This window comes from Myotis yumanensis, unplaced genomic scaffold (assembly GCF_028538775.1).
Source record: "Myotis yumanensis isolate MYYU_CA2020_CCGP unplaced genomic scaffold, mMyoYum1.0.hap1 SCAF_1, whole genome shotgun sequence".
Taxonomy (NCBI): domain Eukaryota; kingdom Metazoa; phylum Chordata; class Mammalia; order Chiroptera; family Vespertilionidae; genus Myotis; species Myotis yumanensis.
Genome location: NW_027223752.1, coordinates 227973898 through 227989582, shown reverse-complemented (window position 1 = coordinate 227989582; position 15685 = coordinate 227973898). Strand labels below are relative to the sequence as shown.

At 39.2% G+C, this 15685-nt stretch overlaps 1 protein-coding gene across 1 annotated transcript in view; it reads right to left on the bottom strand.

The window, feature by feature from the left end:
* Nucleotides 1-15685, bottom strand: part of ADGRA3 (adhesion G protein-coupled receptor A3) — a 110261-nt gene that overhangs the window by 9801 nt on the left and 84775 nt on the right. Inside the window, exons 15-16 of the mRNA XM_070398665.1 lie at nucleotides 7675-7799; nucleotides 6490-6613 (exon numbers count right to left, since the gene is read on the bottom strand). Coding sequence (XP_070254766.1) covers nucleotides 6490-6613; nucleotides 7675-7799 — 249 coding nt within the window. The remainder of the gene's footprint in view (nucleotides 1-6489; nucleotides 6614-7674; nucleotides 7800-15685) is intronic.

Genomic DNA, 15685 nt, shown 5'->3' with positions numbered 1-15685 from the left:
ACAATGTAATATTCCTCAGCCATAGAAAAAAATTTAAACCTTGTTATTTGCTACATGAGCAGACCTAGAGGGTATTTCGTTAAGTAAAATAAGTCAGAGAAAGACAAATACTGTATGATTTCACTGATATGTGGAATCTAAAAAATAAAGAAACAAATAAAACAAAAACAAAAAACAGACTTACAGACACAGGAGAATTTTCTTGTTTTAGATCTAAGAGGGAAAACTCAACCTTTAAATTTCTGAAGTGTTTTCTAAAACATTTCAACATTTCTAGAGACTTGTTCATATTTGAAAGATAACAACCCTTTCAGTTAAACAATTATGACCAATAGTGGAATTTTAGTCATTTGATGTCATCAGTCAAGTAAGCAAATCACCAAACATTCCACAGGAACCAGAAGAGAATAGGAAGTGAGATGTAGTAGAGAAGCACTCTTAGCTTTTGGAATGAGGTACTTCCTATTGTATTCCCCATCAGATATCCACCTACACTTCAAATACAACTCTATCACAATCTCTTCCAAATAAACCAGAAATACAAGTGGAAAGTTTGTAAATGCTTTGGCAATAGGTAATCTAATTCATAAACATGTAAATGATATTAAATGCAACAGATGATCACTTAAGTCACCTTACTTCAGGACATCAATTTCTAATGCTGCAAAATGGATATTAATTCATTATCCTAAAGAACTGTACTGAATATATAGGTATGTAACCATACACTCTCCTATACTGGATATCAGAAATTATAACAATCATACTCTTAACCACCAAAAACCCTAAGATATTGCAGCATTCATAGCAAGTGTGCAAAAGCAATGTTTAATATTCACATAATCATATATGAAAACATACAAACATTAAAATACTAACAGCTTCCACTACTGAATGCTTGCTATATGCCCAACATTGTATTAGACAATTATGTACATGCTTCTATTTTATACTCCCAGCATCGCCATTCAGTTAGTCGTAATGACCTTGAGTTACAGACAAGGAGGCTGAGTCTGAAAGAAGTTCAATCATTCACCCACCAGAGGTCACAAGGTCAGAGGCAGGGCCACAATTCAAACCCAAGCCTGGTGGTTTCCCTTTTATTAGTTTAGACTAGAGGCCCGATGTACAAAATTCGAGCAAGAGTAGGCCTTTCTTCCCCTGGCTGCCAGCACTGGCTTCTCTCTGGCACCCTGGACCTGGGCTTCCCTCCGGCCACTGGCAGGTACCCAGGACCCGGGCTTCCCTCGCAGCCCTGGCTTCATCCAGAAGGTCATCTGGAAGGATGTCCAGTCTAATTAGCATATTATACTTTTATTATTATAGATTATTATTACAGATTATTATAGATGAATAAGAAGTGTGGTCTAGGGTTAATATCTGAAAGTTAAGATAACACATTTGCAGCAGTTGGCAAGTCAAAAGCTCGTACTATTCTCTGACTAAACTTCTCCCAACGCACCTCCCATGCCATTGCAGCAGTCTGCTGGATAAGAGATATGAAAGGACACCTGAGAAGGTCAGCTGGCACTATATTTAGTTGATTAAATCATGAAGTGGTAGAGCAACAAGGTCACTTAAATGAGTCCCAGCCAAATCCTTTCACTGCAAGCTAAGGAAACCAGGGACCAGAAAATTAACGATGAAGCAATTATTTGGCGGTGGATCGTGACCCAGAGCCTCGATCCCTTCCAACCTGCAGTCAACAGCCCCTGTTACTCTATCATCACTCATTCGGCTCCTCTGGCAAAAGAGAGTTACAGGTTCTAGTAAGTACCCAGGTACCACCTGGAACTGACTTGGAACCCCAGTGGGAAATACCTGATTATTTTCAATCCTTGCGGGCTGGGAACTGTATCAGAGCCTGCTCACATTGTCCTGCTCACACTGAGCACTAACAGGCAGACAAGGAAGACATGACTACACCGATGATGTGCACATATCAAACATGTGAAATGTGTCCATGTTAGAGTTCAGTTTTAGAGATGGAAGAACCTTAATGCTCATTTCGCTTAACTAGCCCAATCCATTGTGTTCGAGAAGAAACCTAAAGCCCCATCTGGGTTAAGTGACTAGCCATACTGGCTGTTCTAGAAGTCACAGAATTAGAACCTACCTGCTAGTACCTGGCATCCTAGGTTGCTCCTTTCTGCATTTACCACTCCCCTCTCAGCAGGCTACCAACTAAATTAAGTACAGATTGTATGAGGCAAGTGCAGCCAGTCGTGCCCAAGTCAGAAACAAGTGAGGCTATGTCTTTCAGAAAAGGGGAGGGCTTTGTAAGAACAGAAGGACGTGTGGAAACAGACACAGACTTGCCTTTCCCTTTTCATGCAAATCTTTAACAAATGGGCATTGGCCAGCAATTGTTCTCCTTTTCTTTTCTACCAACGGTAGAAAACACCCTTCAGGACAATGAATGGCAGCCATGTATACAATGTGTTGTTTTTTTTTCTATTTCCATCCTTAGGGAACTCAATGCATGTGCCTGCTTCAAGAAAATGAATATTTTTCAATAGCTGATTACTAGCACGGTGTGCTAAGTACTCTGCTAATAGTTCATGCTCAAAACCGCTTCTGGCATGGATGATTTCTACTATTTGCAAACAGAGGCCTTTTGTTCACTCACCCAACAAATATTTGCTAAGCACCTACTGTGGTCAAGTCCCGACTTGCAAATGAATGTGATTCCTGCCCCTGCAGAGCTCAGAGGCCAGGACAGTGAGTAAGCAAACACCAGCCAGCTACAGGGCTTTGTAGGCACCGTGGAATTTTAATAAGCTCCACAGGGAGGATGAGGGAGGTGAAGGAAGTGTCTCTGGACCAGTAACAGTAAACTGAGACCAGGACGGTAAGTGCAGTGAGCCTGTGAGGAGGGAAAGGCTAAGTTGTACTATTGACCTGAGTGAGACCCATCGCCTGACTTCTAAGGGGCTCCAAACAAGGTGGTTTTCAAGTTACAGTAATAGTCTAAAACAGGGAAATGCTCTGCATAGCTGAGAGGCAATTTCATCAATAATAACAGTAATAGTAAGAGCTAGCATCTACTGAGCACTTACTGTATGCCCTGTACTCTCTAGTCATTGAATCCTTTCAACACTTCTTACATTGTCCAGACTCACATTTTATTTACTAGTATTTTATTTTTTAAATATATTTTTATTGATTTTAGAGAGAAAGGGAGAGGAAGAGAGAGAAATATTAATGATGAAGAGAATCATTGATCAGCTGCCTCCTGCACACCCCACACTGGGGATCAAGCCCTCAATCCGGGCATATGCCCTGACTGGGAATCAGACCGTGACCTCCTGGTTCATAGGTCGATGCTCAACAACTGAGCCATGATGGCCAGGCTACACTTACATTTTAAATGAAATCTCAGATATACACGATTGCATAAATCATCTACCTTTAGGTTCATAGCACATGTTAATGATTGGACCAAGCATGGCCTGCCTTCATTTAGTCATTTATTTAGTTACTAGAGGCCCAGTGCACGAAATTCATGAATGAGTAGGGTCCCTAGGCCTGATCAGGGCCTTCCTTCATTCCGCACTGCCCCCTGGTGGTCAACACACATCATAGTGAATGACCGGTCTTCCGGTTGAACTCCCGCAGGGACAATTTGCATATTAGGTGTATATATATATATATATATATATATATATATATATATATATTTAACACATTGCAAACCACTTGTTTTATTGCAAGCTTTACCCAGTGGTCAGATAAGTTTCTATTGAATGAGTACAAAACACATTTTACATAAATATTAAAGACACGCTTTAAAATTAAATACCTATTGCATTTTGAAGTTATTTATTACATGTTCTTACAAGCTAATATCTTTTTAAAGTATGATACTTTGTAAAACACTATGTACTATGAAGCAAGAATTCTCATGATCCGTCCGCAATGTGTTAATAAGTATTCAAGAATCTACCAACAAGACAAAGGGTAAGACCCGGACAAAAAACCCATATTGAAACAGGATCCCCATCACCCAAGGTAACCAGCACCTGACATCGTATGTTTATCGTCCCCTTGCTTTCCTTTTATGACAGTTTTATTGCACACTTCATTAAAAGTGTAATTTCATTTTAGTTACCTTATCTTTATAAAAAAAGATAACAGGAAATGTAATTTATGGTACTATGACATATTCATAGTTACACATTGCTGCAATCCATTAGTATTGACTCTCGTATAATATCACGGTTTATTCATTCACTCTCTCAGCGATAGGCATTTGGATTGCTTCCAGGTTTCTGCTACTGTGTATAGGGCTGCTATGAATATTCATATGCACATGCATACTCATATGCACACCGAAGTTACATATGGGCAAGCTTACTCTCTCAGCCCAGGCGTGGGACTGCCATGTCCCAGGGTATGTGAACGCCTAGCCTGAGAAGGTAAAGACTCCCAGAGTCACCCAGCTACATTCCCATACACACAATGGATAAAAGGAGCCTGTGGATCCACATGCTCAATGCCTGGCAGTGTCAGGCTTGATTTTTGCCCACAGAAAAGGCTAGTTAACTAAGTGTGATCTTAATTTGCATCTCCGTGACCACCAATGGTGCTGAACTTCTCTTTATGTGCATATTGGCCCTGGGCATTTACAGTTCTACGAAATGCCTGACTACTCTCATGTCATTTTGTTCTACTGGGCTTTCAGTGTTGGCCTTCTCACTGATTATATATTTTTTATTCTAATGCTGTCTGTGGTATGTATTGAGAAAACTGTTTTGTGTTTTCACTTTTGTTAAGAAATCTTAACCAAAAAAGATCTTATTTTTAAATTAGTCAAATTTATCTCTTTTCCAGTCAATGCCTTCTTAGTGTCATACTTCCCCAAATTGTGATATTATCGAATGTGAATTTTAACATTTTGGTTTGGGCATGTAAGTTTTTAATACACTCAGAGTTGAGGTTTTGTTTGAAATATGGCATGAGGTATAGATCCAGGTCCACCTTTTTCCAACTAGACTTTCCCAGCTCCCTTTACTGAACAGTGGTCTCTCTTCACCCAACTGACGAAGCTCGCAACTCTGTCTTCTACAAAGTTCCACACGGGTCTGCTTCTGATCTCTCTCTTCCATAGCATTGGTCAAGTTAATGACCGCTAAACCAAATGCTAGTTTCATTACAATAGCCTACTTAGCTCTGATGACTAGAAGGACAGACAACCTCCCCACTCTACTCTTCTTCTTCAGAAGTGTCCTGGCTATCTTTGATCCTTTACTTTTTTTAAAAAAATGTTTTTATTGATTTCAGAGAGAGGGAGAGGAGAGGGAGAGGACAGAAACATCAGTAATGAGAGAGAATCACTGATTGACTGCAGGGGATCCAAAAACCCAGGAATGTGCCCTGACTGGGAACTGAACCCTGACCTCCTGGCTCAACCACTGAGCAACACCGGCCCAGCTGATCCTTTACTTTTATATAAATCTTACAACCATTTGTGGAGAAACTGGTCCAGATGTGACTGACTGGTCCAGATGTGACTGCTGCTGGACCCACAAGCTAGACTGGGACCAGGATGGAGATTACTTCCTGTTACCCCCTGGGAGAATGTGGGATCCTTCCTGGATGCTCTCCTGACAAAAACCAGTACCTCTCCTATGTGTCCCACAGTGTGCTGGTGCCCGAAATAGGCCATTGTCCTGGCCAGGTCATGCATGTAAGGCATGTTCCTGTACCTGAGACTGGTCACACACCAGTACCCCTGCCCATCCTGCCCTGTTCTATATAATTCTTTGGCTACATATATAACAATTATTTAAAATTAAGTTGAATATTTTTTAATTCTTCATATTTACCACACCTAAGAAGCATCTTGTTTTATCTTACAGTTAAATCATTTTCTAACTCTTGTTTTCATCAACAAATAAAATAATTTTTTAAAAATATATATTTGTATTGATTTCAAAGAAGGGAGACAGATAGATAGAGAGAGAGAGAGAGAAACATCAATGATGAGAATCATTGATTGGCTGTCTCCTGCATGCCCCCTACTGGGGGTTGAGCCCACAACACGGGCATGTGCCCTTAACTGGAATCAAACCCGTGACCCTTCAGTCCACAGGCCGACACTCTATCCACTGAGCCAAACCAGCTAGGGCCAAGTAAAATAATTTTAAAAATCCTACTGTCAGAAAATATTGCTTCTCCTTTAGTCAAAGTCAGGATTTGGTAAAAATTTTAAGTAAAATGCTCAGCATTATAACAGATGTAACAAGTAGCACTGAATTCCTAAAGCTACAGAGACAAGACCCTTCAGTCATTTACTCCTTAGGAAATGACAAGTGAAAACCTAAAGCATGCTGGCAACTGTTTAAGGGACAGACATTCCCTTCCACTTAAATTAGCTAAAGAAAAAAAAATAAAGGAACATTTTCCCTATTATAGTTCATGAAACATATGAAATCACTTTCTAATAGCAGCACTTTTTTTCCATTTCAGTTTTTTGCTCGGACTTACCGCTTGGCAAACGCTGGCGTTTCTGGTTTGGGTTATGCCTCCCACAAAGACCACACAGGTCAGGAAAATATGGAAACACAAGTTCACAAGCATGTGCCAGCCCTTGAGACTGATTCTGATCAAACTGTTAAAAGAAAAAGGAAAATATTAATATCCAGGCTAGTACATTTGAAGCAGGACACTACAGTACCTGCCTTCAAAACTTTAAGCTTAAAACACCAAATTTCATATGCTATCAGACCGATGGACAGAAACACACACACACACACTCTTTGAGAACTCATTTAACTCAATATCGTTTCTTAACATTTAACTTTACGCACTAAAAAAGACAAGTCATAAATGAAACTACTGCCCCCCCCCCCCCCAAGGCTAAAGAAATTCTCCATAATAAGAAACGTGGGCTTTTGTTACTTCCGATGTCTGTGACAGATGAATGACTTGTTTGCTTCCTAGCGATTTCTGCAAGGTGCCAATCTCTACTTCCCTGACCTACCCCTGCCCAGTGCTTTTCTTCTTGGCCTTTCCTAATAAAATGCTGAAGTCTTTCATTCTTTCTTTTATTTTAATATCAAAACCTCCTTTTGTTTCTTAACTAAATGTCAAGAAATGCCATGCAGGTCCAGCTTGAATAGGAAAATACATTCTATCAAAACCTCTTCTAAGGTGAGTTGCTGCTTAGCAAATCCCTTCAGTGCACTGTTTCCTACCATCAAAGTTTCTGTAGCTCTGCCCCCAATGAACAAAAACCATACCTCGTGCTTAAATGCCACAAACGTTCTTAAAAATGCCATCTATAAAATAAAGGATATCGGGACAGAGAAAAAGTCATAAACCAGAAATAACCCCTCATTCTTTCTGGAAGACACGGCTCCAGGTAACAACCTGCAGCTGACCTCACCCCTGGTGGCTGCCCAGCCCCCCTCCCAGCCTCCCTCCCAGACCTGCCACGTTCTTTCCCAGATACAACTGACTGGAGGCTGTAACAGCTAAACTGACCATCTCATGTACTAATTATGTCGCAAACTACATGAAATGAACACAGCTTGTATGTATTCTAAAATAATTGTTCTTACCCTGGAAAGATGGCAAAAAAGACACAAAAACGGTCAGTATTATCCTAGTGAAATGTAAAATAAACTCCTCTCCATCAAAGTCCTACACTCGCCAGGCTGTATGTCTCACCTGTGATGGTACATGTAGCTGACGATGACCGCTAGCAGGCACAGGAGGAGGATGACGGCGGTGGTGTAGACCACGGGGTGCAGGAGGCTGGCAGCCTGGGTGTAGAGTTCAGATCCTGTCAGGTCCTGAGGGGAAAGAAAGCATCACTGTAGCTGAGCTCTTCCGGACACGTAACCTCTGAGATTTTCTCCTGTGAAAAATCACGGGTAACAAAACTCTGGTCCCTGCATTTGGCCTCTAGGCTCCTTCCAGGCACTGGCTGCTTTGCCTTCCGCTAGGAACTGTTCAACACACGTCGCCACTTTCTTGCTGGCTGTGTAATCTGGGGGCAGTTGCAAGTGGAGACGCCACCAGTGTCTGGTAGGTTTGGGGTAAGGGCAAGAGGAGGTGTGAACATGCCTTCCAAGTCCCTAGCAGAGAGTAACAACACAGGTAGCTGGATATTATCTGATAAGACGTTGGACAAAGCACCAATTGAGTTCCCAAAATATATTATAGATTGTAATATTTACATTGAACAGAAATAAGTGTTTCTCAAAAGCCAGATGAATGTGACACAGTACATGAAAATAACGATTCTGAAACAGAGGGCAGTGACTCTTAATTCAAAGTGACGAATGGAGAAAAACACGAGGACTATGTCCCTGGTTACCGCGGGCACAGCTTCCACAGGCCACTCCTGGTGGCCACAGCAAACTGACCTGCCCAAATGCAAGAGACGCCCCGTGGAGACGCTGACCAGGGGACAGTACAACGGGCCGGACAGTGAATGGTTGGGGCTTTGCATGCCACGAGGCAAACCGAGGCCATGGTGTGGGTACTTAAAACCACTGGCCATTTATAAATTTTCAAATCACTCTGAGCTTTCCAGCATTTAAAACCAACAGCACCTGCCTGAATTGGTGGGTCAAATGCTTGCCAGGGTTTACTGGCCCCTGGTATAGAGAGAACAAATAAAAGAAGAAAAGCCTATCTTGATGGCCCACAATTCTTGAGACTATACAACTATTTAAGACAGTTACGATTAGGATAGGAAAGATGTTAAGATCTCAAACAAGAGAAGTCAAGTAGAAACCTGAATCAAAATCATTTTTAACTATACTAGTAAATAAATACAGACTGTGATGCTAAAAGCAAAACATTTCTAAATACACTGCCCCAAAACGGCCACTAGGAGACACCCCTGAGAAGGAAACGTGAGACCTTCAGTCACACTTGCAATTCAGTGATGAGACAGGAAGTGTCCATCTGCCTCCAGTGCTTGCAGGACACAGTCCACCCCTTAACTAAGTGGTGATCATAGTCACTCTTCTATAGGGTACAAAGTCCAAGAAAAACAATGAGCTCAGAGCGAAAAGCAAAGCTGTCTGCAGACATTAAGCAGTATTAGAACACCTGAAAGTACATTAAATTGTCAGATTATTATTAAGGTCACAAATCAATGAAAGAAGTCTTCTTCAAAATGTTTGTTTCCTTGACAGATAAATATTTCTTTATTTTCAAGCTACTTCTAGCCTGAGAATCACTATATGAATTCACTGGCAGTTTTAAAGGGTTCATTAGCATTGTATCAATAACAAGGATAAGTATAAATCAGTAGTCCTCTAATTTCACCAGGATCTGAACAATGGAAGAAAGCAGGGTACATTCTGTCAAAATATAAAGAATTATTCAAAAAAGTTTACCAATACATTAAAATTTAAAAATAGATCTGAAATCAGAAAAGTAAAAAAAAAAAAGACTATGACTTCTATGTTGCTTTTCATATTTCCCCTAAGAAACAGGCATAATTTAAAGATTTTGCTCCCCTGACATCACAGCATACACAGTCCTTTCCAGTCAAACCATGGACCTACATGTGAAAGATAAAACACATTAAAGCTTCTTAAAGAAAACAAAGGAGACTATCGTTATGATTCTGATGTGGGCAAAGATGTCTTAAATAGAACATAAAAAGCACTAACTATTAAAAAAAACTTCAGGAAAATTAAGAAACTCCATCCATAAAAAAAAACATTGAGAGAGAAAGAATAAAGGCATATCCATAGGCTTAACGTTTGCCCCCCACCCCATTCATATATGTTGAGATCTAACCACCAAGGCGATGACATTAGGAGGTGGGGCCTTTGGGAGGTGATTAGGTCATGAGAGGGGAGTCCTCACAAATGGGGTTACTGCCCATACAGAGAGACCCCAGTGAGCCCCATTGTCCCTTCTACCATGTGAGGACCAAAAGAGGGCCCTCACCAGATACTGAACCCTGATCTTGGACCTCCAGCCCCCAGTGCTTTGGGAAATAAATTTCTGTTGTTTATAAACTACCTAATCTGCGGGATTCCGTTACAGCAGCCTGAATGGATTAGATCAGGCACAGATGAGAAGATATCTACAACACAAAAATCCTACAAAAAGTTCCTGTTCACAGTCCATATCAAGAATCCCTGTGAGTCAATAAGAAAACAATAGATAACCAGATTAAAAACAGGCCAAGACTTATATGTGGAATAAAAAAACAAAAACAAACAAAACCTCATAAAGGGATGGGAGGCAGAGGGGTGGGAGGTGGGGAATTGGATAAAGCTGGTCAAAAGGTACAACTTCCTGTTATAAAATGAGTAAGTATGGGAATGTAACATGTGACATGATGAATATAGTTAATACTGCTAAATGGTTTATTTGAAAGTTGCAGAGAGAGTAAATTCTAAAACTTCTTATCACAAGGAAAAAAATTTTTCTTTTTTTTTTGTTAATCCTCATCGGAGAATATATTTCTATTGATTTTTAGAGCGAGTAGAAGAGAGAGGGGAAGACAGAGAGAAACATCAATGTGAGAGAAACACATCAATTGGTTGCCTCCTGCATGAGCCCCAACGAGGGGCAGGGCCGGGGAGGAGCCTGCAAGCAAGGCATGTGCCCTTAGCCGAAATCGAACCTGGGACCCTTTGGTCCACAGGTCGATGCTCTAACCACTGAGAAAAACAGGCCAGAGCAAGTTTTCTTTTTTTAATCCCTATGAGATAATGGATGTTAACTGATTTACTGTGGTAATCATATCACAGCATATATAAGTCAAGTCGTTAGGTGGTACACCTTAAACATATACAGTGCTCTATGTTGATCGTACCTCAATAAAACTAAAAAATGGTCAAAGATAATTTTTAAAAAGGGCAAGATCTGGGCAAGAACATCACAAAAGGGGGTCCCGAAACTGACAATAAGAAAATGAAGAGGTGCTCAGCGTCATTAGTCACCAGAGGAAGGCAAAGTAAAACCACAATCACATATCATAATACCGCCACCAAGACTAAAATTAAAGACTTAGAATCCCAAGCACTGGCAAGGATGTGAGGCTACTCAAACTCTCATTACGGGTGCGACTGTAAACCAGTACAACCACTTTGGTCAACTGTATGGTATTATCTACTAAAGCTAAAGTTAGGGACAGCTTCAATCCAACTACTTCATCCCGTCCAAAAACATGCACATGAATAATCATAGCAGTGTTTTCTTGATAGCCAGAACCTAGCGACAACCCAAATGCCCATCAACAGTAGAATGCACAAGTCTGGGTATTTGCATACAATGGATTACTACGTAGGAATACTGCTACATGCAAAAACAAGGATAAATTTCACAGAGATAAGTAATGAGAAAGACAAGAGACGCACAAAAAGTACGTACTATAGGATGCTAATTATACAAGGCAAAACTTATCTATTCTGATAGTCATCAGAAGGGTGCCTATCCCTTGAGATGGTGAATGAAATTAAATAGAAAGAAACACATAGGAGCTACCAAGTGCTCAAGTAAGAATCTTGATCTTGATGGTAGTTAAATGGGTGTTTTAGTGTAAAAATATCAGCAAGCCACATATCTAAGTTGTGTGCACTTTGCTCAGTATCTCAATTGAAAGCATTGGTCCCCTTTTGACTACCAATCCCACTTGGGAATCTATCTTCCAGATTTTCTATTAAATGTGCAAAATAATACTGTATAAGCAAATTACTGGAACCCAACAAAATAGAGGAATATGTAAATAAATTATGGTAGGGACATAAAATAATATTCAAAGGTGAAAAGGGATGAGGAAGCTCTTTTATACAAATATGAGAAGATTTTAGAAAGACTTAGCAAAGTGATTCAGAACACACGTTTTTGGCCCAGCCAGCATGGTGCAGTAGTTGAGCATCAACCTACGAACCAGGAGGTCATGGTTAGATTCCCAGTCAGGGCACAAGCATGGGTTGTGAACTCGATCCCGAGTGTGGGGCATGCAGGAGGCAGCTGATCAATGATTCTCTCTCACCACTGATGTTTGTATCTCTTTCTCCCTCTCCCTTCCTCTCTGAAATCAATAAAAATGTCTTAAAAAATACAAATTTCTGAAGTCTGAATTCAAATCTCAATTCCAACACTAACTAAATTTGTAAACTGGGGCATGGCACTTAAGCTCTCTATGCCTTGGCTCTTCCATCTGTGGACTGGGGGCAATGATACCAGTACTCTACTTCATGAAGTTGTTATCGTGATCAAATAAATCAATGCATTTATAAAGACTTCAGAAGAGTGCCTAGTACATAAGTGCTTAATGTAAATTAGCCACTGCTATCACCACTGTCTCAGTCATTATCACCACTGTCATATCATCATTAGATCTCATCATCACAAAATTTCTTTTTCCATGGAAACCATCATCATTGTAAAATGTGGTTTCATGAAAAAAAAAAAAAAAAAGGCAGCACGGTATAGAACAATGTTTGTAGCATGGAAGCTTCCTGTAAACATGGAAGAAAATGTATTCCTTTTTGTTCCAATATGCCTGAAAATCTATTCAATAATATTCAAAAAACTAATTGGTGGTTACATATTTTGTGGAGAATGTGATGGGAGAGAGGGGTGGGAATCAAGGTGTCACTGTACATTAATGTGCAGAAATAATTATAACTTTTGATCCGTGCGCATGCAGTACCTATTTAAAAATGACATCAACAGAAACATGACTAGCTCTTATGTTCAATTACAGAGAAAATGAAACCAAACTTTGCTTTTATTTGGCAAGTTTTATATAAAGAATATTTAAAAGCAACACTAGAGAGTTGTAAGAACAAATGAGTGCTCTCTAGTTTCACATATTTCTAGGTGAATATAATAACAAAGAAGATTTAAGATACAGAGATGATTTTATCTTCACTACTCTTACCCATTAAAGTATTAAGTACTACATAAATGGTTTGACCCTAATCATTACCTACTTGATATTTAAGTTTTTTGTTTGTTTGTTTCTTACTGGCTCAGCTCCTACAATTCTTCCTGACCCAACTGGCTTTCTCTGATCATCTAATTCAAACAGACCCAATTTCTGTTTTACTTTTTCTCTGGCTCCCACAGAGACCTTATGATATAATGGGTTGTGGCAGGATGTCTACTGAATCAAACTACAGTATCTGTTTGAGATTTAAAAACAAATATATTCTAAAAACAAACAAATGAACAAACAAAAAATATATATTCTTTTTGTCTCTTTTTTAGTACAATATTCTTTAAAATCAGATCAGGAGGAGAATTATGGGCTACCTACAAAAACAGAAATTTAGACTTGCTAATAAAACAATATATGAAGATCTTTTTCAAGAAAAATAGGATTTTATCTATTATTCAAATTAATGTCAGGTAAGGAAAAAAGATGTTGAATTCTGATTTTGTTTTTTAAACCTCACCTGAGGATATGTTTATTGATTATTTGGAGAGAGAGAGGGAGAAACAGAGAAAGAAAAAAAGAGAGAAACATGGATGTGAGAGAAACATCAATCAGTGGCCCCTTCCATATGTGCCCTGACCAGGGATCAAACCCACAACCTAGGTATGTGCCTCGACTGGGAATTGAACTTGCAACCTTTTGTTGTATGGGAAGATGTTCCAACCAACTAAGCCACCTGGCCAGGACTAACTTCCAATTTTTAAAAGACATTTCTTCTATTTTAGACATTATTTATTTGAGAGTAGGTATAACTTCATTTAATAGCCTTTAATTAGCAACTCTAAAAATCCCACATACTAATTTTATTATGTACTAGTATGTTTGTCAACATTTTAGATACATTTCAACTTGCAGCCTCTAGGTGGCACAATTATATTTAAGAAAAGCAAAAGAAAGCATACTCTTTGAAAATTGAACAAAGTCTTAGTACTATATTTTAGCTTTAAAGAATTGTGTTTAGCATTTTTTAAAAGATTAAAGTATGAAAGATAAAAGAATAGCTTATTCCTTCTGGAAAGGGATTATACTAATTTAAATAGTTTAGAAGAACAGCTAGGAAGTTCAAAAAAATAGATGCTTAAAACGGGTATTAGATTAAATAAAAATAAAAGTTTCGCATGGTACCGTATCAGGTCATTACCAGTGGAGCTCATAAAATGCCTTTTTTTGTGTGTGTTTTGTGTCTCATTTATTTTCCCCAACATTTTCTACTTAACTATTATATAAATTTCAGACAATGTTGTATCTCTATTGTTTCTCCTTCAGTGCTTGATAGTTTCTGGTTATTTTATAATCAAAACCTGAATGAGAAAATACTTACAAACGGAAAGGGAAAATGCTTCATACTTTCGTCAATAGTTCATGCTTTAATTTGAAAGGTTACTACAAGTTAATACATTGTGAACTTACAGAAACCAAACTCACACTTACAGAAATGAAACATCCTCTATTTGTGAGGAGATTCCTAAACCATCAACACAAACTTTAAACGCAAAAGGATAAACGACTTATATAAGCACAGCTGAGTCTAAACAGGATAGAAGACCCTGCCTCTGTCCCCTGGGATGAATAACACTTGGTAATGGATGTCAGTGGAAAAGGCAAGCCTCATACCCTCGCTAAACAATCTATTCACTCTTTCTGTTTGACAGGGGTGCCAGGTAACAGATACTAATTTGAGGGGCAAAGAGACAAACAAAACAAGAGTTGAGGAACATCTATTCTAATTGAAGCTTGCTTTAGGATCATTTCTAGTGGTAAAGGCTCTTTCATTTTTTTTTTTTTTTTCAAGAAGAGACTAAATCACCAAAAGCAAAATGTATCCTATTTCAAGGCTAGTTAAGGCTTTCATAAAATATTGTCGCGATAACAGATTCAGAGCTGGAGACAGAAAAAAACGTGGGCGACCTCACTCCCAGGCTAGCCTCAGGCCATTCCTGAGAAATGTCTTTCAGGTTCATTAGCCATTCCTTCCACTGCACTCTAAATACAGGCATCGATACTGCAGGATGTTAGTATCGTATAGTAAGTGCAATATAAAATGAAAATTAGCATGATTAATTTAATACCTGCTAGCTCAGGATCAGATTCACATAAATAACGCATTCATGAAAAGACCTGTCCCTGTGCATTAATAACTAGTCACTTTACCGAAGATTAATAATGATAAACAACATAAAACATTAGCCTGAGTAGCATTAAAATTGAAGACATAATTTGTTTCAATACTGTTGCTTACAGAGACGAAACTGAAATGATCACTATGCCCCTAAATCAGCGGTTCTCAACCTGTGGGTCGCGACCCCTTTGGCGGTCAAATGACCCTTTCACAGGGGTCGCCTAAGACCATCCTGCATATCAGATACTTACATTACGATTCATAACAGTAGCAACATTACAGTTATGAAGTAGCAACGAAAATAATTTTATGGTTGGGTCACAACATGAGGAACTGTATTTAAAGGGCCAGAAGGTTGAGAACCACTGCCCTAAATTCAAAAGGAGACCAAAGAAAAAAAATCTCTCACTGCTCACTGTTTATCTGTGGGTAAATGAGTCACTTACTGGGTTGAGAGTTGGACTGTATAGACCCCAAGATGTCTCCAGATCTTAAGGTCAAAGTCTACCTAGGTGAGCTGATTCACTTACAAAGTTTATTGAAAATTCCTATGTCAAATTCCATCAAATACGTTGCGCTGGGTAGGAACTTGATTTCTTTCCCTTTAAATTCAGAATTGCACCAAACATCACCTG